Genomic DNA, 23,204 nt, shown 5'->3' on the forward strand with positions numbered 1-23,204 from the left:
TGCCCTCTTCAAATACAGGACTATCTTCTTAAAGCACTTTGCCATCTACTTCTAACAGAAATTAGTTAGAAGCACTAGATGAATAATTCAATGTGTCCATGTTTGGGTGACGCCTCTGAAGAACCTGCTGATGTAGATATGCCCTACCCGACGCCAGCTTGTCTGGCTGAAAGGGGGGGGGCACTGCGGGCGGGTGGGGTGACAAGACGTAGGGGCCTCTGATTGGTGCATCCCAGTAGCACCACCATGCAAGGACAGGCAGGCTGAGTTGCCTTAACTCATCCCTCCTCCCAATCTCAGCTCTCTGGCTCGACGCAGCTAGAGAGGAAACCACAAAAACACTTGCCTCCTGAAGACCAGCTTCATCGTTTGCCAGCCACCTGGACGCGGCGTGGAATCTACGCGCCCAAAACCTAGCTGGTGACGACGCTTCCGTGGTCATGTGGCCGGCATGACTGAACACCGAGGTGCACGGAACGCTGTTACGTTTCCCGCCAAGGCGGTACCTATTTATCTACTTGCAATTTCTTGCTTTCGAACTGCTAGGTTGGCAGAAGCTGGGACTGAAGACGGGAGCTCACTCCGTCACGCAGCACTCGGGTCTCGAATTGCTGACCTGCCAACCTTCCAGTCTGCAGTTCAGCGTCTTAACCACTAAGTCACCACGGCCCCTATGCCATCCTTACCTCGTAAGTAACATTTTTTCCTCGTCAAGCGTCGACAGGTTCATGAGAGGTTAACAAGGCAGTAGTGGTAGAAGGGTTATGCCACCCCCCTTTTCCACATCCTGTTATCTAGGGATCTCCCTTTTTGAAATGGTGCCCAGGAAATCCTCTAGGGAGTTTATCCTAATTTGTAACCTCTCTTCCCTGAGTGTTAGTCAGTTAATCATGAGATCCCTGATCATCTCTGCTCAGTGCGACACACCTCTTCGTTGAGGCAGCTGTCTTGGTCTAGGATCCCTGCCACAGGTCCCTGATGGGCATGTGCTACATGGAGTCCAAAGATGGTGGTCAATGTTCTGACTTAACGCTTGTATTGCTCCCCTTTCCTGTTACCTCGGTGTTCCTTAGCTCACAAAAGGTTGAGGGCCTGTCTCCCACATCAACATTTGGGGAAGCCAATCCGATACCCTTAGGCGTTATTCCCTCCTCCCTCAGGACAACTTTCAGGTCCTTTGGGCACAACTCCAAGCAGTTATACATCTTCCTTGGGTTTTCCTTTAGAGAGCCATGCCAGATTTGGTAGGACATCTTCTTTTCACAGCTAGGGTAGCGGCCCCTGACCGTGCCTTCTCGCGCCGGCTCAGTTTAGGCAGTGCAGGGACTGTGGCTGCCACACTATCGAACCAGGGTTTTCTGCTGTGTGCATGTATCCATAGGCATGGCTTCAACTTAGTAAGGCTTTAATGGCACCTCCTTCCGGAAGCATGAGCCTCTCCTCAAAGCCGGACTGCAGATTCACATGGTTCCGCCGCTACCCCAAGGGTTTCAGATTCTTAGGGCAGGTCCAATCGTACTGTGGGTAACGGCCTGTAGAGTGGAGGCTGCTGCCGCCGCCAAGCACATTTGGGATGACCTTATAGCCTAGTCAGTAACACCCCCCCTTCAGTATGACAACATGACCACATTATTTATTCTCCGTCCTCCTGAAATTGGAAAGTCATGTCATGTGTCAGTGTGTTCGCGTTCCAGAGCCAGTGTTACAACATCTGGTTCTGGGTCCACCAGGTACCGGGTTAGGCAAACCCAATTGTCAGGAAATTAGGTCAACGTCTTCTGGCCTTAGCCCCGGGGGTGGTCCATTCCCAGATCCCATCTTTGCAGTACCATGGGAGTCCGGGATACTGAAGCCAGGCATGCCATCCTGCAATCCTTGGCTCTTCATATAGGAGCTGCCTGCAACACAACAGGTAGGGGGTGCTGCGCACTAGACAAAGCTTCAGCGATAGGACTCGTGGCCCTTATCTATAGATCATTGGGCACAATTTCACGCCTCCTTAAGGAACAACAGACTATCTGAGACCATGAGTCGCAAGCTGGCCATTTAGCCTTCTGGTCCATAATGGTGGGATTCACAGACTCCATGTCAGATTTTAGGTTTGGCATGCAATATAGTGTTGGGCACAGATGTTGCCACTTTAGTAAATTAGCCACCCTCTCTCCCCGGATACCCCTTTCGGGCTCCGGGGGTAACAGCCCTCCATTTGAGCTTTACAGTAAAACATTTCCTTCGGAATTCAGAGTTGGTTTGGGCTCCCGAGGCCGACTTGTCCCGGAGGGCCTTGATATGCTTCAAGATACAGGTCTGGACCAATGTAACCCATTTACGTATTTGGTGATCAAACTGATCGGCATGGCAAGGGCACGGCAGTGGCCCACGGCCAAACGCAAGTCAATGGGTTATGCCCTGTTGGCACCTTATGGGTTTTATGGAATGCTGCGGGTCTGAGGAGGGGCCTCTGTGTTATCACTTCAATGGCTTACTGTTGACTTAAAGGCAATTTGGGGCAGTTTCTACATTAGCTCTACCCCGCTAGGCCTAGGTAAGTTGCAGTTCAGAATCCACTGTGGTTGCATTGAAGCAGTCTCCATGGTAGCCGCTGGAGGTTTCTCTCTCAAGCATGTTATGACATTTTGATGTGCTTATTCCTTAGACCAACAGACTCGTCGTACGCCGATATGGGTGCTATTACTTGGGCATGTTATGATGTTTGGAACTGCATGGAGGGCTTGTATGTCATCTTCAGACTTCAGCTTCTGTCACCCTGTCACATTGAGATCCAGTGGCTTCACAGTCGGGGCATATGGTGGGAGCCCCCTGCTCACTCTATTCCACCAAAGTTTGTCAGTCTTCCTCCACAGGTCCAGGTGCTGCACATTGAGAGGAATGACTCCGGCTGTAAGCCAGGCGAGGACCTGATCGAACAGGCCTTGGTTGAGATGTAGGTGGTCCGGCATACCTGGCCGGAAGTAGCCTATAGCAGCCCTCACTGCTCCCATGGCTCAATGGGAAGGAATGGAATGACGTTGCCAGTGGCAGGGCACGTCCGAAAGTGCATAGAGAAATGGCTTATGGCCATGTGAATGAAGTGATGGTTGCACCACCCGCCAGAGAATTCTGTGGACATGGAGGGAGCGTTACAGGTAGGACTGTGTCTGCCTGTCTCATTTAGTGAATAACATATTTCTGTCTGATCTGCAAAGGGGCCTGCGGGAAGTTCTTCTGCGCAGGTGGGGGGAGTTTCACAAGCTCTAGGCTTGTGACTCCTGTGGCGGCTAGGACGGGCAAAGACAGGAAAGTAGGGATGGTGTGCATGCAGAGGCACCTTATGGTGACAGGTGACGCCTGAGGCCCCCTGAACGGGTTGTGCGGCTCGGCGGGGGGATAAGGGTTGCCTGGGAGACCAACCCTACTCACTCACCCAGGTGTTGTGTGGCACCGGGTTGGGGGTGACACCGGAAGGTCTACCTCCCCCAGAAGGGGCAGTCCGGAGGGATGGCAAGATCACCACCACCCCTCAGGCTGGGTATGTTTTCGCCCAAGAAGTGCCAGCTAGCCGCTGACACAGTTAGATGCCCGTCCTAGTTACCCCTTTGCAGCTATTTCAATAAATGTGGCCCAATTTTCAACCCAAGCTTGTTGTCTGCATCTTCTTTAACCCATCTCCGCTCGCAATTGACAGCACTCTCTCAGTCTGCCCTCTTGTCAGCTGAAGCAAGGTCAAGAGTAAAATGGCCTTGCTGAATATTCCCTCACATTATTTTCATTCCACCCATATAATAATGCTAATTATATAGTCTAATAAGGGAGCTAATTCCCAAAGTATTGGATACAACCTCTTTAAAGTATGCTAGTTTCTCCCATAATAGTTTTCCTTCCAAGTTTTCCTTCCAAGATTAAAGAATGACAAAATATAACACACAGATCATGGGATATCTAGCAATATTTTTCTCTTGTCGCTTGATAGAACTCTAAAGTGGCAATAAGTAGATTAGAACAGTTTTAAAGTCTGCACTCAGTGGACACACTGCTAACCACACCATATTCATTGCAATGTCACATACTAGTATATTAGCAGAGTGTTACTTTATTTTGTAACGATACTGACTTTAGAAAAGAAAGTTCTGCCTGTGACTTAGAAACAGAAGATTTCCCACCTGTGATGCTATTAATTATTCTTTCCTGCTTCCTTTAGTTTCTTCCTGAACACTGAAGTTTTATGAAACACCTATTATAATACCTTATCTTTTAAAAATAACTTTTAAAACAATTTGGCTCAGGTTGATTCGGGGGTGGGGGGTGTCAGTTAGTTGCCTGCAAAAACCCATTCAAAATGTTTTTATTCGTGATATATTTAGTATTGATCTAATGCTACAGTCCATAAATTGTGGGTTCACTCTATCAAGCTTTAGCGCTCAACCCTGATGAATGTAAGTAATATCGGAAGTATTCACAGGAAGTCAGTTCTCAGGTTACTATAGAAATAGGAAGACACTGGCCAGCCACCAAGTACCATTTATCAGCAACACCTAGAATCCTTTGTTTCTCTTGATATTTTTTTGGTCATATGGCAGTGATCTAGTTGAATACGACCATGTCTCCTACTTGAAACTCTAGCTGCGCTTCCCACAATGTTTGGAGTTTGGTTTCATCATTTTACCAGTGTTTAAGTAAGAACATTATAGTAACCTTTTTTAACCTGCAAGTTCAGCAGATGGACAGAAAACAAGTCTGGCTTGGCATTGCTTGGATTCCCTAATAATGGGAGAGGGGGTGGTGGGGGAATTAGGTATTTTACATCTTACCATTATGTGGCTGTATTTCAAGAAAACTGAAAACAGAACTCACAGACTAAACTAACTGCTTCAGTGTGGGATATAGTAGCTAATGCCCTTCATTGCTACAGCTTGAAATTTCGTACTAGAAAGAATAATCATTTTCACAGCATTGTTTATACTATACCTTTTGTCCTGGAGGCCCCTGAGGTCCCTGAAAAGGGAAAACAATTCAATTACCATAATAATGCAGCCAATTTAAGCTTAAATGACCAATTAAAAATGCCCCATTGTACAAACTTTACTACACTGGGCCAAAATCAGCTTATGTTTTGTACATGAAGGAAAAGTGAAACTTTCTGTTGGAAAAGTACAAAGAATGTTTTTCTCCTCTCTTTAGCATTAACTATAGGCTGCAAGATTCCAACTCCTGCCTGCTCCCATGTTAATCTTCTGTATTCCACCCCATCTTTGCTTCTACTGATACCCATGAATCTGTCACTCTTGGAGAGAGACTTTTCTACTCCTAATACCTGGTGAATGTGAGTCTGTGCTTTCCACATTATATACTTGATTTATGCATTTGGTGAAGGGCATGTTTTCCTAGCACAAAAAAGTGTGCAGAGATTTAAACTGTAAATGTGAGTAATTAATGAGTGGGGGGAAAGGATTTACATCCAATCCCCCCCCCCAATTCTGCATGGCTCATATAATTTGCCAGATGTTTTGCAGGCCTCACAACAAAGGCAAAAGTGCATTGGGGAAGGTCCACCAGCAGAGCTCTGTTGTCCTTCACACCTATCTTGCTCCATTAAGGCAAACTACCCACAAAGTGATAGACCAAGATGGACTGCAGTGGTAGTGATGGTGAGGTACGCCCTGCTGGACAATCCAGACTGCAAGCTGGACTATCCAATCTGTACTCTGAGGGAAAAGAAGTGGTCACAATGTCCTGGTTTGTACATAACTAGGGATGGCGGAGAATTTCTCCACGAATCTCCGGGAGGCTGAATGCCAACGCATTTGGCCCCCCGAAATTGGTGGGGAAATTCTCCGCCGGCCCCCCGCCCCCCCCGGGATGGGACTTACCGTGGCCAAATGTCCCTCTCGGTGGCGGGTCCCGGTGGCGGTTCGGCAGCGTTTCGGCGGGGGCGGAGGCCGGTCTCCTGACCGGCTGCTGCTGGCATCATTGCAAAAAAAAAGTAAAGTAAAAAACAAACAAACCACACCTGTGATAGGCTACGTAATGATTTACGTAGCCTATCACGGCTAGATTTCCAAAGTCAGCCGTGATGGGCTACGTAAATCGTCACATAGCCTATCACGGGTGACTTTGAAAAAAAAAAGAAAGCACGTACGCAAATGGCGGCGCCCATAGGGCGCCGCCATTTGCATTCCTTAGTTTGGCACGTCTAGTCTACGTAAAGAGTTACGTAGACTACGGCGAAAATAAGGGCACACTATTTGCGTTGCCCTTATTTTCGCCGTAGTCTACGTAACTCTTTACGTAGACTAGACGTGCCAAACTAAGGAACGCAAATGGCGGCGCCCCATGGGCGCCGCCATTTGCGTATGCACTTTTTTTTTTCAAAGTCACCCGTGATAGGCTACGTGACGATTTACGTAGCCTATCACGGCTGACTTTGGAAATCTAGCCGTGATAGGCTACGTAAATCGTTATGTAGCCTATCACGGGTGTGTGTTATTTTTTTTACTTTACTTTTTTTTTCGCGGCTGGGGAGACGGGGCGCTCCTCCCTGGCCTGAATTTCGGTGGCGAGGGATGGGGTGCCTCCCCCCCGGCCTGAATTTCGGCCAGGTGAGGCGGGGCGCCTCCCCCCCCTCGCCTGAACTTCGGGGGGAGAAGCGAAGCGCCACCCCCCCACCGCGAAGCAAGCTGCGGGACCAGGTAAGTCCCTTTCGTCCATCCCTATAACATAACACTAACCCATGGTTTATTTAACTGATGAGTTGTTGAATTCTGGATTGCCATGATATGTGAACTCGGCCATGCTAACAAACCATGGTTTGTTAACCGCAAACAACCCAGAAAGAGAACCCAACTTTTTGTGTGTGTTGTGAGCTCTACATTGTTTAAATCATGGATTGTCATTACGTGTGAACCCAGAACTGAGAGTTGTTCATGGGTTGTTTCACCAGGCCTATGGCCCTCTTCACACATAATGGTAGCAAATTGTGGATTAATTAACTTATGATTTGCTGGGTCATGTACTGTGTGGAAGCTGCTTTAGCTTTGCATAATGAACTTCCAATCAGCCCAATTGTAGGTTGTTGTGTGACATGTGAACCTGGATATTATGGGTTATTTGCGAGTTAAACAACTAACAACTAATCATAGATTAACTTTGGGTTGTTTAACCCACAAATAACCCATAGATCTGGTTCACATGTAATGACAATCCAGAGTACTGGTTGAGTATGGTTTTCACTGAATCATGGATTATTATTGATTTGTGGGCTTTCATTACATGTGAAGTGCATTCATTACAGTGCATTACAATATCGTTTAAATATGTGAACTACGAACAACCCAGGAAAAGAACCCATGGTTTGTTGTTGAGTTGTCAATTCTGTGTTGTGCGTGGTTAACAACCCAAAGTTAAACCATAGTGCAAAGTTCACATATAATGACAACCCATGATTCAACAACAACCCATGATTCAATGACAACCTATACTGAACGCATACTCTGGGTTGTCATTACATATGAACCAGGCCATAGTGTCTGGGTTCACATGTCATGCAGCAACTTACGATCGAGCCAAATGAAGGATGATTATGCAAAGTAGAAGCAGCTTGCATACAGCATGTGCCATGCAACCTGGTAAATCATCTGTTAATTAACACATGATTTGCCGCTGTTACACGCAAACTGGGTCAGAGATAGTGCGCAAGAGTGGTGAAAAAAATCCCAGCACCTCTACATGCTAGTGCCACAGCAGTGCAAATCATTTTAGATACAGGGATGGAGCAGGTGAAGGAGGAGGGAAACGAACAGCCCAGGGACTGAGAAAACAAACCATGGTTTGATTGTCTATCAGACAAACCCCTTGTAGGGCAACAAACCATTAACCATGGGTTAAATAAACCATGAGTTAGCACTATGTGCAAACCAGGTCAATGTGACCTTCATCTTCCTTTAAGCCACGCCTCTACATCCACAAGAAGAACCAAGGTGTATTGGAGGAGGGATGAAGGAGGTTGCCACTGGCATAAGCTGGCCATCCTCATTAGGTCTTTGCAGCCAGTCACAAGCTGGCTGCAAAAGGCCAGGCTGGATGGCTACAGAAAAGGAGGCTGCCTACACTCTCTACACCAGCACAGAGGATGGCCCTGCTGACCTGTTGTGCATCTTCCAGGACAAATGAGAGAGTGCAGATGCAAAGAGCAGAATCTGCCCTGTCAAACTGACAGGTAATTTGCTCGTAATAAATTATGTATCAGTATAATCTATAATTGCAGTATAATTTTAATGCATAATTACGTGTCAGTCTGGAAAGTAATGGGTCATTTAAAATTAAAGCTTTTAATGAGTTATAATAATTTATACTAGAATTTAAAATATTACTAGATACTTGTATCTTTCTTTTCTCCCTCCCTCTCCTTTTTTAAAATTTTTTGCTGAGTGCTTGTATCATATGAGTCACACGCTGTATCACTTTTTTCTGCAAAGTGGCAGCCTCCAGCATTTGTGCTTGGATATGCCAATTGTAATTAAAACCTCTCTCAAAAATACGTTTCACAATTTATTCATACTGACAAGTGCTCCTTACCCTGTGAACTTCCAGCTCATTGAGTGAAGCCAAACAGCAGCCATACTGCTCGAAGGGATTTCTCCCATGGCAGTGGGTGCAGGGGCGGTATGGCACTCCAAGTCATGAAGCCTTTGCAGATGATCTGTTCATGATCTATTTATGACTGTCTCTCCTGCCCCACCTTTCAACAGGCTCCCAGAGAGCACAATGGAATTCTAGCTATTAATATATACAAAGGAGAGAACTTAACTGGATAGCTAAATGGCAACATGTACATCACTTGTTTTAGCACCTGTGTTCCACGAATAACCTGCACTTTTGAGCAGGGAATGTTGAAATGAATACAAGATAGAGTGTGTTGCTATATTTATGTTTCACTATAGGTTTGGTTGATTTTCATGCGGTATTTTACCATGGATCTGCCAACTTGACATACCTATAAGAAATGGCAGCCACTGTTAGAAACATCACTACCCTTGTTCTGTTTCAAACCCAAGCCGTGCGTGCACTTCCTAGAGGCATTGGGTTGGTCACTGTGAGAAGCAGAATGCCAGACTAGTGTCAGGAGTGCACTGGTGGCTTCTCCCAGTAGATTCCAATAGCCAACTCAAGACACAGATGAAAGGATTTCTTTTCAAAGCTTTAATCCTTTTACAACTTAATGACTCTTTCAGATGCTAATCACCAGCGACTAAAGCAAGGAACAGCAGGGTGGCCTAAGCTTCAAGTAGTCAGTTGATCCCCGTTTGAAGGAGAGTCACTTGAAGACCCAGAACTTATGGGCTAGGGAGAGATCCTCCCTCTTTCCCTTGGGGCCATGGGAGGCGGCCATTGCTTGCGCGCCAAATGGGTGCTACGTCTCCTTTCCGCGCCCTCCATCGCTCATCGCTCCTTGCGTCTGCGTCAAGCGTCTAAGAAGCCCCCCTCCCGCATTCCTTCACTACCCGGGTCGCTATCTATCTCTGGAATGCTGGCAGAAGGAATCTCTGCCAGGTGCTGAGCCTGTGAGGGATGAGCTGGCCCCTCTCCCACAGATAGCTGTTCCTCCTCAGAATCCGAAGTGCTCTGAGGCTCTCTGGGCTCAGTTTCCACCCTGACATCATCCCCGCTCCCATGAGGCCCCCCCTCGTGCTCCTCCCCTGGGGCCCCGGGCTTGTGCGGGTACAGCTGGTGGAAGCGCCTCAGCAGCAACGGAGCATGCACATTTTCCGCGGGTTCCCAGGATCGCTCATCTGGCCCGTACCCCTTCCAGTCCACTAGATATTGCAGGAGGCTGCAAGAAAGGCAGGAGTCCAGAATCTCCGTGACCTCAAACTCCTCTTCTCCCTCCACTAGCACTGGCGGCGGGGGGGAGCCAACCGAGCGATGATGGTCGCCAGAAACCAGGGGGGACAGCAAGGACCGATGAAAAACAGGATGGATCTTCATGGACGGAGGGAGAGCCAGGCAAAAAGCAACAGGGTTAATCTGGGCAGTAATCTGGAAAGGCTCCATGAGGTGAGGCGTGAGCTTCCTTGTGGGCGAGTGAGAGGGGAGGTATTGGGTGGACAGCCAAACCCAGTCCCCCAGTTTCAGAGACAGACCCGGCTGGCGCCGCCAGTCTGCAGAGGCCTTGTAGGCTGTCTTGGCTTGCTTGAGGGAGTCCCGTAAGAGGTGGTGTACTGCTCGCAACTCCTCTAAAGTCATGGGCCGCTGGCACCGAAGAGGGAGCTAGGGTGGACGGGAAAGCCTTGAGTGGTAACCAAAATTGGCAAAAAATGGAGTTTGGTGGGTGGAAGCATGGCAGGCATTGTTATAAGCAAATTCTGTGAGAGGCAGCAGGGAAAACCAGTCATCCTGCTGGTAATTGACATAACAGTGCAAATATTGCTCCAGAGTCGCATTGGTGCGCTCGGTCTGACCGTCCGTCCGTGGGTGGTGGGCAGAGGAAAGACGGAGCGTCACATGGAGAAGCCCAAGTAGCTCCTTCCAGAAATGGGCAGTGAATTGGGCCCCCTATCCGAAATGAGACCCTTGGGCCAACAGTGGAGCTGGAAAACATGTGCCAAAAGCAGCTCTGCCGTCTCCCTGGCTGTGGGCAACCCAAAGCAGGGGATGAAATGGGCCATCTTAGAAAACAAATCCACCACCACCAGAATGGTGGTCTTACCGTGTGAGTGAGGCAAGTCAGTGATGAAGTCAAGGGAGAGCAGTTTCCAAGGTCCTGAGGGGGTAGACAGGGGGTGAAACAAGCCTGTGGGCTTCCCTGAGGGGGCCTTTGCCCACTGGCAGGTTGGGCAGGAGGTGATATAGGTCTTGATGTCCCAACACACATGAGGCCACCAAGAATCCCACGTCACTCCGTTCAGGGTCTTGGCGAGGCCAAAATGCCCAGCGGTGGGGGAGTCGTGACACTGATGGAGGACCTTCTCGCGGGGGGGTCTAGAGGGCACATAGACCCGGCCGGAATGGTAAAGCAGGCCAACTCACAAAGAGAAAGGGGTAGAATGGAGGGGGGCAGAGGCTAGCCCCAATTCCTCCACTTTTGTGCGAACAAAATCACCCTGAGCCTGTGCAGAGTGAAGGAGCTCCTCCCAAGAGTGAGGTACCGCAGCTGCCGCCAGGCTGTTGGGGGGAAGAATCAGAGGGGGGGTTCCACCTCACCCCCTGGCTGAAGGTCTGGCTTACGAGAAAGAGCATCTGCTTGTAGGTTGTCAGAGGCCTTCACATGGCAAATCTTAAGGTGGAACTGGGGAAAAAAAGTGACCACCTAATTTGCCTCTGGTTTAAGGCACGGGCTGTCTGAAGATGTTCCAGGTTGCGATGGTCGGTTCTAACTTCAACTGGGTCCTGTGCCCCCTCCAGAAGATGACGCCAGGTCTCCAAAGCAGACTTGATGGCCAACAGTTCCTTCTCCCAGAAGGTATAATTCCTCTCAGACATGTTCAGCTTTCTGGAGTGGTAGGCGCACGGTTGCAAACCACCGCCCGCCTGATCTGGCTGAAAAAGCACCACCCCCACCGCAAAGTCAGAGGCATCAGTTTGCACTACAAAAGGCTTCCTCGGGTCGGGATGCAACAGGATCGGCTCAGAACTAAAAAGCTTCTTAAGTTCCTCGAAAGACTGTTGGGCAGATGCCATCCAATGAAAAGGAGATTTCCTGCCCTTAAGGAGGTCTGTGAGAGGAGATGTCAGCCGAGGAAAGCCGGGCAGGAACTTTCTGGAGAAATTAGAAAACCCCAGAAAACGTTGCAAGTCCTTCTTGGTGGATGGATTCTGCCAGGAGAGGACAGCCTGGACCTTTGCAGGATCCATCCTGATACCGTCAGCTGAGATAATGTAGCCAAGAAAGTCCAAAGAGATTAGGTCAAATGCACATTTCTCCAGCTTGGCATAAAGATGGTGCTCGTGGAGGCACTGGAGGACGGCGGAGACATGGTGCTGATGGGCGTGGGGGTCCTCAGAAAATATAAGTAAATCATCGAGATACACAATGAGGAAAGTGTCCAAATAATCTCGGAAGATGGCATTCATAAAACGCGAAAATGTGGGGGGTGCGCAGGCGAGCCCAAACGGCATCACTAGGTATTCATACGCTCCATACCAGGTGCCGAAACAGGTCTTCCACTCATCCCCCTCCCAGATGCGAATCAGATTGTAGGCACCATGCAGGTCCAACTTCGTGAAAATCTTGGCTCGCCCCAGGTGCTCCAGCATCTCCGGTATGAGGGGGAGGGGATACTTGTTGGGGACCGAGATCGAATTCAAAAATCTGTAATCATGCACCGGGCGGAGTTTTCCAGATCTCTTGGCCACAAAGAAGGTAGGTGCACAGGCGGGGGAGGAAGAAGGGCGAATAAAGCCACGTTTGAGGTTCTTGTCTAAAAACTCTCACAGAGCTCGAAGTTCCGGCTCCGACATCGAATACAGCTGACTAGCGGGGATGGTCGCCCCTGGAATGAGGTTAATGGGACAGTCAAATGGGCGGTGGGGGGGAGAGCTGGTCAGCCTCCTTCTTGTCGAAAACATCCTGAAAAGCCGCATACTTCTCTGGGAGGATCACGGTAGCTGAAGAACTGCCAGAAGCAGACGAGGAGGGGGAGGAAAGGGCTAAGGCCTGGGCTGGGACTGGCGCCTCCATCGGGAGGCAATGCTCCTGGCAGTAGGGAGACGCAAACTCCACCTGCTGAAGCTCCCAAGAAATCTGAGGATTATGCTTAGAGAGCCAGGAAACACCCAGCACTATTGGGTATTGGGGAACCTTGGCCAAGTGAAACTGAATCTGCTCAACGTGGGACTGGGTGCGCAGAGTGAGCAGAGGTGTAATCCGGGTCACCGCGCCCGAAGAAAGAGGACGCCCATTTATGGTCTCCACTGCCAAGGGGGCAGGAAGAGGCAGGGTAGGAATCTTGTGGAAGAGGGTGAAGGTTTAACCCATGAAATTGGTCGTAGCCCCTGAGTCCACTAAAGCCAGGGCCTCCACCCCATCGCTCTGGGAGGAGCGGAGGTGAACATGCAATAGGAGATGGGAGGGTGGGGGGGTTGCGGAAGGCACCCACCGGGTGTGGAACCCACCCCCACACTGGAGACCCCCAACAGGCTTGGAAGGCAGCCTAGTCAGGCCTGGGGGTGAGGAGGAGGAGGGAGAGGAAGAAGAGGAGGGGGAGGCAGAGGAGCTGCGGGTCTAGCGCAGCAGGTTTTGGCGAAATGACCCAGTTTTCCACACCGAAAGCATCGGCGCTCAGCATGCCGCCGCTCTAGTTCCTCCAGCGGCAGTGGGGCTCGGGTAGCTCCCAGCTGCATCGGTGTCTCCTCCGCCCCCACCGCAGGGGCGGGGAGTGGGGGAGGGGGCAGAAAACGGGGGGGAATGGGAGTAGGGAAATCTTGGCTCCTGGCGCCCCGCCGGGTCTGCTGGCACCCCTCCAGCCGACTATCTATCTGGAGGCAGGTCTGGATGAGGTCCTCCAAAGTAGGCAGGCTAGGCATGCACGCCAACTCGTCCAAGATCTCGTCTTTCAAACCGTCCAAAAACTGAGCCACCAGCGCGGCATCATTCCACTGTAAATCCTGCATCAGCAAGCGAAAAGTTGTCGCATAGCTGGAAACTGAGTCTTTGCCCTGCCTGAGGTGGTGAATCTCCCAAGAAGCCGTCTGTGTGTGCAGGGGGTCACCAAAAAATCTGGCCATCGCTGTCATGAAACCTTGATAGTCCCCGAGCAGGGGGTCATTTGCGAGAAGAAGTCCCCGAAGCCCATTTAGCTGCCACGCCTGAAAGTCAGTTAATGATGAATCCCACATGAACCTGTTCCGTCATGAAATCCTCAGGTCAAAGGCGCATGTACAGCTCGGATTGGGCCCAGAAAATCTGAAAAAGTCCTTTCTCCCCAGAAAACTTCTCTGGCAAAGCCACCGGGCACTTGCGGCAGGGGGGAATCGGAAGTGGCGGGGGTTGAACTGCAGCTTGCAGATTCCATATGGCAGTCGTCAGTTGAGCCACTTGATCACGGAGGATCTGGTTTCCTTGTGCCAGAGCTTGCACTGCCAGGTCCCTGGCACCCTCCATTCGGCAGGAGGAGAAGAGAGAGAGAGAGAAAAAAAAAGAGGAACGGGGATCAAGCTGCCAGGAGCACTCTGGCGGCTTCTCCCAGTAGATTCCAATAGCTAACTCAAGACACAAAGGATTTCTTTTCAAAGCTTTAATCCTTTTACAACTTAATGACTCTTTCAGATGCTAATCACCAGCGACTAAAGCAAGGAACAGCAGGGTGGCCTAAGCTTCAGGTAGGCAGTTGATCCCCGTTTGAAAGAGAGTCACTTGAAGACCCAGAACTTATGGGCTAGGGAGAGATCCTCCCTCTTTCCCTTGGGTCCATGGGAGGCGGCCGTTGCTTGCGCGCCAAACGGGCGCTACGCCTCCTTTCCGCGCCCTCCATTGCTCATCGCTCCTTGCGTCTGCGTCGAGCGTCTAAGAAGCCCCCCTCCCGCATTCCCTCACTACCCGGGTCGCTATCTATCTCTGGAATGCTGGCAGGAGGGATCTCTGCCAGGTGAGCCCGTGAGGGATGAGCTGGCCCCTCTCACATGGATAGCTGTTCCTCCTCAGAATCCGAACTGCTCTGAGGCTCTCTGGGCTCAGTTTCCACCCTGACAACTAGATGGGCAGGCTGATCCAGCAGAACTCTTCCTATGTTCTTAAATTTCAATTACTCCTATTTTATGTTAAAGTGGAATGTCTACTGTTGAATATATGACTGTTTGAAGATAAACCTTTAATATCACATAACTAACAACTACTATGTTTTCCTCCAGTCCTGTCCAAATGGCAGAAAAACAGTGAGCTCCTTAATGAAAAACACAACTAAATAACATGGAAACACAAATATCAGTCCCAGAACCACAAGCACAAATGGGAGGATCAACATCTAGGCTTTGTACTGGACCAAAGAGAGAGTATTAGGGATATTAGAGAATTCCACCACGGATCCCAGGGGGGCCGAATTCCAGTGAATTCGGCCCCCCGGAATCCATGGCAGAATGGAGCAACCCACCCCACCACCCCGCGAAAGCCCCACAAAACGGAGCCTACCTGGCTGCGGCTCTGGCTGCAGCTGCGGCGGCTCTGGCTGCTGCCGGGCTGCTGCAGACGCAAATGGCGTCCTGAGTAGGGGACGCTATTTGCGTCCCTATGGTAGCCCGTGATAGGCTACGTAAATATTTACGTAGCCTATGATGGCTAAAGCGGGAATGCAATGGCATAGGGGATGCCATTTACGTTCCCGTTTTATTCGTCATAGGCTATGTAAATATTTATCCTATGACGGATAAAACGGGAATGCAAATGGCGTAGGGGATGCCATTTGCGTCCCTGCTGTAGCCATGATAGGCTACGTAAATATTTACATAGCCTATCACGGGCTTCCGTAGGGACACAAATGGCGTCCCCTACTCAGGACACCATTTGCGTCTGCAGCAGCCCGGCAGCGGCTGGAGGCCCTGCTGCGGGTTGGCCCAGCTGGCGGATCCACGGCCTGGCCGCAGAGTGGAGCTGGCCAGGCAGGATTCTGGGGGGGAGGAACGGATCACCTACCCCCCGTCGAGGATTTCGGGGGGAGGGACGGAGCACCTCCCCCCCACCGCGTAAGTGTTTCATACATCCCTAGAGAATATACGCTATATTTCTGAAAGAGAAAAAAATTGATTAGTGAATCAAATGAATTAACTGCTAGCCTAAATAAAACGAAAAGCTTTCCAAAGTCTTTCTGTCTTTTTCTTCTGTTTGTGGGATGCAGAAGATTCTGTCAACTTTGTTTTTATTATTAGATTTATAGAAAAAAAGAGCTCTGTCACCTTCCGTATTGATTTTGCCAATTGATTCACCTTGTAACTTCCATGAGCTTCACAACTGGAACTCCGTATATCTTGCAGCAAAAGGAAATGCGCGGGAAAAGGAAAACATAAGACTTTTTATAGATTGCTCTTATTCATGGAAGAAAAAAGGACTTACCACCAAACCTTGTTCACCTGGCTTTCCTGGCTCTCCCTTAAATACAAAAGGTTATCAGACATCAGTACCGTTATGTGATGATGGCCATTAGTCTAGGCAGCTTTTTTAGAAGGGGATTGGGTTAGACAACATTATGGAGAATATGTTTATCTTGGCTATTAGTCATCATAAAGACTGTATGCAACTCCCATGTTCACAGGCACTACACCACTGAGTATCAGATAATGGGGAGCAACAGCAGAGGTGGTTATTGCCTTTATGCCCTACTTGTGTGCTTCCCAGAGGAACTGCGTTGGCCACAGTGAGAAGCAAGATGCCAGACTATGTGGAGAATCTGAACCAGCCATCATGACTCATAGCCGATTAATGGCTGCTAGTCATGATGGCTATATTACCTCTGGTGTAGGAGGCAGTATCCCTTTGTATACCAATCGCTGAGGAATATGAGCAAGAGAATGCGATTATGCTCATGTCCTGCTTGTGGGTTTCCCACAGGCAGCTGGTTGGACACTCTTTGAACAGCATGCTGGATTAGATAGACCCTTGGCCTGATCCAGCGGGGCTCTTAGGTTTCTTCCCATGTTCTTGAATTTCAAGTGTCTCTTTGTTGTAATACAGTGAAATATGTACCAATGAATATGTGATGGCTTGAAAGTTACATATTATATCTTATGAGAATTACCTGGCTGCTGTGCCCATAGAAATGTGGCTAGATTGCAAGTGCTGCAGATGTGGCAGTGTTCTAATAGGATATGCATTTTAATGAGCTGATAAATAGAGAAGGAGCAAACATTCTGACTCCCAGTCCTCTGTTTTGTCATAGAAAAAGCAGGCTTTTTGATTAAGTAGCAGATTATAGTGCACACCCAGGAAAGGTAGTGTGTGTATGTTTGTAGGGGGTTGAAGTTTGAGGTTTCTGCTGTTCACACAAATACAGTCAGTTTTATTTATTTCCCAAATAATTTTATAGCTAAGGTCTTCCAGCCAGCTTTGAAGATTAAAAGAAAACTAGGTTCTCCCCTCCCCTGTAACGCCTTCCTCTACTTTCATTCTTATACTACATTACGAAGAACGACCTCTGGTTTTCTTGAAGATCGTAATGCTTCTGTTTTTCTTGGCTAGTAAAGATCTTAGACACTTTATTTTTCAGTGTTATAGGGAAGTTGTAATTCTACACAGAAAATCAGATCTAAGAGTTCATCAGCCAGTGTGGTGCAGTGGTTAGAGCATTGGACTGGGACTCAGGAAATCTGGGTTCTAGTCCCCTTTTGGCTGAGGATCATGTAGGATGTTGCAAGAGGAAAAAGGTGGGATATACATGTAATAATAAATAAATGTATCAGGAAAGGTATTACAAGGTGCCAGGATTTCAAACAACAATCATGATCCTCTGGAAAATAAAATTATAAAGGTTATGAAAATGGCTTATGTGAAATAAATATATCGGTTATCTATATCAATAGATATATAGATACCAACTTACTTGGTTTAAAAAAACATTTTCAGTAATCATGATTGTCTAAAGAATATGATACTGTTCAACTAGAAGAACTAAAAGAGAAAAAATGTAATAGCTTTCTGTGTCTCATTATTTAATACATATTGTTTTGTGATTTTACCTTAATGTAAGTTATTGTTGGGGAAGTAGAAATAAGCACTGGTCAGTTTTTTTAAGGTTATTAAAATTGGAGAGTCTGTTGAAATGTTTTGCCATGACTGCAAAGTAGCTGTCCATAGGGATGGGGGAGAATTTCTCCCCGAAACTTCGGGGGGCCGAGTGCCAACGCATTCGGTCCTCCAAAGGTTGTTTGGGGAGAAATTCTCCGCCCCCGCCGCCCCCCGCCCCCCCCGGATGGGACTTACCTTTCACGAATGTCCCTCCTGGCGGCAGGTCCCGGCGGCGGTTCGGCAGGTCTTCGTCAAGGGTGAGGGCGGCAGCCGGTCTTTTGACCGGCTGCCGCCGCCGCCATTACAAGAAAAGTAAAAAAACAAAAAAACGCCCCTGTGATAGGCTATGTGACAATTAACGTAGCCTATCACGGCTAGATTTGCAAATTCAGCCGTGATAGGCTACGTTAATCGTTACGTAGCCTATCACAGGGGTGTTTTTTTTGGTTTTTTTTTTCTTTTGAAGTTCGTGGCCGGGGAGACGGGGCGCTTCTCCCCGGCCTGAATTTCGGCCGGGTGAGGCGGGAAGCCTCCCCCCCAGCCTGAATTTCGGCCGGGCGAGGAGGAAAGCCTCCCCCCCCGGCCTGAACTTCGGATGGAGCAGCGAAGCGCCTCCCCCCCACCGCGAAGCAAGCTGCAAGACCAGGTAAGTGACTTTCGTGCATCCCTAGCTGTCCAGCACTGCCATATAGTGAATGTCAGACAACTGTATAAAATTATTCGGAAAGAGCAATCTATACTGAAGATAGATGATCAGGACATCTAAGTATTACTTTTGGCTTTGGTGCTTATTCACAGTGTATCTGCAGATAACATCCCGTATTCCATTATACATTACTTTTTCCATTGATAAAACAGAGATAACGAGTATTTCTGAACTATACAAAACACTTCTAAAAGAATAATCCTATGTATGGTTAGACAGAAAAAAGTCCTACAATTCCCAGCATTGTAGGAACTGTAGGATTTTTTTCTGTCTAAACTTGTATAAAATTGTGCCCTACATCTACAGTGTTAATGTATACTGATGGCTGACTCACCGGTACACCAGGCATTCCTCGGGGTCCATCTTTGCCAGTATCTCCAGGAGGGCCCCTTGGTCCTGGAGGTCCAGGAGGTCCAGGGGGCCCAGCTTGTCCTTGATCACCCTGCATACCAGTCAGTAAAATCCACATTAGTAGGCTTCTTGCAGATCTTTGCAGACAAGCTTTCAGTTGCACAAAACTCGGGGTGGGGGAAAGAGTCAATTTTCAAGGAAAGAGTTTGTAAAAGGGCAAAATAGCTCAACATATTTGTCAAACAAGAATCTCAGTTCAGCTCTGTGCACATGCTTATCACACATGAAGATGGATTGATGTTGTCATCTTTGACAGCACAGCACCAGTCACCTCTATGGGCAAGAGAGGGAACTGAATTTAGGCCTTCCATCTCCCCCAACAGTTATTGGCAATACTGGTGGGTTCTCAGGTGGTGGCAGTGCCTTTTCCTCTGAGACGAGGAAAATTTGGCTTCAGTCATCCATTTTTTTTATAACAGCCTGTTTGGATTATTGCAATGTGCTCTACATGAGGTTGTCTTTGAAGATGAAAGCTGACATCTTGATTGGGATGACACCCAAGGATTTGGATCCAATGACAGAATCCAAACCACATACACAGGCCTAGAAAGTCAACCAGCTTAGAACTGCATGCATGGTGCCCTTTTACTACACATATGGGTCACAATCCAATAGGGAATGTGCATGAGGACGTGTGCCCCATTAGTACACTGACACCAGCTAGGCTGACCTCAGTTTGTGAAGCTTGATTTCTGCATTTGAACAATATCCAAAAACGGTTACTACAAAATTCCACTGACACATTTCTACAGGGAAAAAAATGTTTATTGGGTTGTCATGTGATTAGACTTGTGTGAAGGTTGTAAAACATTTATGGCAGCTAACAAAACTGGTTCGTGAGACTCAGCAAGTGAACACTGACTGAGTTCTAAGGGGGCATTGAAATATAACCACCTTGCTGAAAAGCTGTACAGTACTTTTCAAGCTACAAATCAAATAGCAATAATATTTAATGTCTTTTTAGCAGCTATTTTATAGTGACAATTGAGAAACAATTTACAGTTTCAATATATCCACATTGCAATAATTTAATCTAGTTGGGTAATGAACTGTTAAATCACAATCACCCCCTTCAAAAATACTAAGTTTTGTCCAGTTTTCAGTAAAAAGCTAGTGGAAAACAGTTGATAAAATTAATTATGTAGTTTACACTGAAGCTCTGTACAGTTTTATCTAGTTTTTTCTAAAATAAAAATCCATTTAATTAACAACTGTGTGGCTCAGCAATATTTACAATTCAGCAATCAGCTGCAAGCAAAAGCAGGGCAAAAGGTGCAGAGAGAGATTAAGCACTACCTTAATGAGGCGGCGTTTAATGAGCTGCTGATCAGCAGAGAGAAACCCATGATTGATTTTAGGAAACACCATCTGATCAGGCAGGTGAGGTCAAAGGTTGAAGTTCAGAGGTGAAAGAGTTGAAGAATAGACATCAGAAGGCCCCAAGAAAGAAATAGAAACATACACATTAGACTTGCAGTAGCAAATATGATAACCAACTGGTGCTTGTGTCTGTCAAAAGAATCTGTGCCTTGTTTTAAAGGAGTTACCATACAAATTTAAAAGATAGAGGTAGAATTTTCATTACATTCTCACTTCATGAAATTAAAGGCAACACAAGTCAGGCTTATTGCTCTAACCTTGCTTTTTAAATTGCCTCAGTATCTGGAAGATCTGTGCTGATCCACTTTACTCTGCTTCATGAGCAAAGATTCCAAGAGACAAAGCACCAGTTCAGCTTTTAGTCAGACTTTCCAAACAGCATATTGTGCCATGAAGAATTGTGCCATTAAAATGGCATACCTGAGTCTGCCAGTCCATGCATGGCTTGAATAATTTCTGCTTAATTTTTGAATAATTCAAAGCACATGTGGCAACTGTGGAACCACAAAAGCAAAATGAATAGATGCATATTATCATTAGGGTTTTGATATGGATTCATCTGATGCTTTGTGTATCATTGGGTGCCTTTTACAAGCAAGTTACAGTAGTACAGTTTTTGCTGAGAAATAAAACGTTCATCAAGAATGCATGTGACTGGAAGCTGGCAAACAAACCAGCATAGAGAATTTGAGCCTCAACCTTCTCACATATGGTGCAGTTCCACTGATACCAGTGCCACACAACAGCATTGGAGGAGTAAGCGCCTTGACAACTGGGCCCATAATGGGTATGATGGACTGACCAGCTCCCCAAAGCAAACTGATTCTTCATGACACTTCTAGGCTAAATCAGAAAGACTGGCTAGCTGGTACATGTCAGCCACAAACCTTGACGGTGAGGATCTGATTACTGTGAAGGGCAGCAACTGTAGGGAAGCCTGGCAGACCCTAGGGACACACACACACGCACATAGTACCGAAATAACACAACACAAAACGTCACACAGAACAACAGTTTAATAACGAACATGAAATTTAGTAGGTTCTTATCTCTATCCTCAGATTTGTTGCTGAAGATGGCATGTTAGAGATTTTCTTTTCTTTCGTACAAATATGGAGCGCTCCCAGAAATAATATGGTCACCCAGACATATAAAACATTTTTTACAGGCAACAACTCTATTAATATTGATTAGCATTTAGTTTATTAGTCAATACTGGAGTAAGACACCTTCCTCTACAGCAGCCTTTTCCAACCTGAGGTCCCCAGATAAACTACAGCCCCCATCATCCTCAGCCAGCATTGCCAATGGTCATAAATGATGGGAGTTGTACACCAACTACATCTGGGGCCCCCAGGTTGGAATACGCTGTTTAAGAGCATGTCATGTTTACAGATTGATATGGACTAACAACTCTGAAACAACAGATATTTTTATTGTACTTTAAAATGTTTTCTTTACCATGCAACACAAAGAACAAACAGTATGACAGTATATACACAATGATACAATGAACATAAGACTACTGTTAGTTCTGAACGGTGTAAAAAAAAGTTTGGGTCAACATTTAGTTCATATAGAGCTATATTTCTATGTACAGGGCAAAGTTCATCTCTCACATCCTACAGCAATTGCCTTGCTGTTATATTTGAATACCCTAACACAAACAGAAAGGGTTATCACAGTTGTAAGATGAGAATTTTGCATCCAACTTCTTACATCTTTCCAGTATTACACTGGAGGATTGAGTGGGGGGGGGGAGTAGGTGGGTTAGAGAATAGTCCTCTAAGCAGAGGCCAACACCCTCTGTAATACAGTTGAGAATGTACTCTAATAATCTACAGGGAAGAATATTATGCAGAGAGCTCCTAAGATTACTATTATCCTACTAGAGGGTGCTGCTTTTTTCTTTCCACCCCAGTGACCCCACTGCCTGGGTCAGTGTAAATACCAAAGCCTATGTTTTCGAAATTAAAAGTTTTTCTTGAACAAAACAAATTTTCAGGAGGAGGAATTTCTTCTTTAAGGTGATTTTTTTAAAAAATAATTCCTTAATAGCAAAGGCATGATTATCCTTTTTATCAGTTTGCTCTTACATAACTTTGGTTGAACTGCTCCTCATCTACTTCTGTTTAATGAGAAGGCTTTTGTAATTTTGAATGCATGTCAGGTTGCAATCCTGTATCCATTTACCTGGGAATAAGTACCTTTGCACCCAGTGGGACTTACTTCTGCATAAGACATGTATTGCATTGTACTGTACCCCAAATTCAGATAAAGAGAAGACAAAAATGCAGCTTAATTCTTAAACACACACACACACACACACACACACACCAGATTTATGGAGTGTGTATTTATTTTCTTGTAGAGTATTTGTTCTAGAAACCAGAATAAATATTCACCTCTTTTTTGTTATGGTAACATAAGAAAGCTTTTTCATCTGTGGTTCATTAGCCTTTCTCTGCACATTGCTCATTTCTTTCCTAATCTACAACTCTAATTGAATAAAACCAGAAATCAAATAAAAAGAACTTAAACGGATCAATTTAATATTATTTTTTACAATGTTAATATTAATGTTATTTAAAAAGCTCATTCTACAAAACATTAAACATATTTTATAACATTCATTTTGTACTGAAACCTTGAGGAGTGCAAATATGTAACTCGGAAATTCTCATGATTAATTTGTGACAACATAACAAACTTAAATTTGATGTGGTGATGGCCGCAAATGTAGATGGCTTAAAAAATAGGATTCATGGAGAATATGTTTATCAAGGGCTATGAGGCATGAGAGATAAATGAAACCCCCATGTACTAAGGCAATATTTTTCTGAATACCACAGGTTTATCAAACAATAGGCGGCAGGTATATCACCTCCAAACCTTGTTTATGAGTTTCCAGAAGCATCTGCTGGCCACAATTGCAAACAGAAAGGTAGACTAGATTGATGTTGGTCTGGTCAGCTAAGGCACTGCTTCATTCTTAACTTCTGT

At 46.7% G+C, this 23,204-nt stretch overlaps 1 protein-coding gene across 1 annotated transcript in view; it reads right to left on the reverse strand.

Annotated features, from left to right (window-relative positions):
* Positions 1-20,189, reverse strand: part of LOC146343794 (uncharacterized) — a 116,146-nt gene extending 95,957 nt beyond the window's left edge. Inside the window, exons 1-4 of the mRNA XM_084859753.1 lie at positions 20,118-20,189; positions 18,745-18,852; positions 16,037-16,072; positions 4,966-4,992 (exon numbers count right to left, since the gene is read on the reverse strand). Coding sequence (XP_084715879.1) covers positions 4,966-4,992; positions 16,037-16,072; positions 18,745-18,852; positions 20,118-20,189 — 243 coding nt within the window. The remainder of the gene's footprint in view (positions 1-4,965; positions 4,993-16,036; positions 16,073-18,744; positions 18,853-20,117) is intronic.
* Between the last annotated feature and the right edge of the window lie 3,015 nt (positions 20,190-23,204).

Source organism: Heloderma suspectum, chromosome 5, assembly GCF_057233095.1.
Source record: "Heloderma suspectum isolate Gila_16-S chromosome 5, 16-S_ref, whole genome shotgun sequence".
Taxonomy (NCBI): Eukaryota; Metazoa; Chordata; class Lepidosauria; order Squamata; family Helodermatidae; genus Heloderma; species Heloderma suspectum.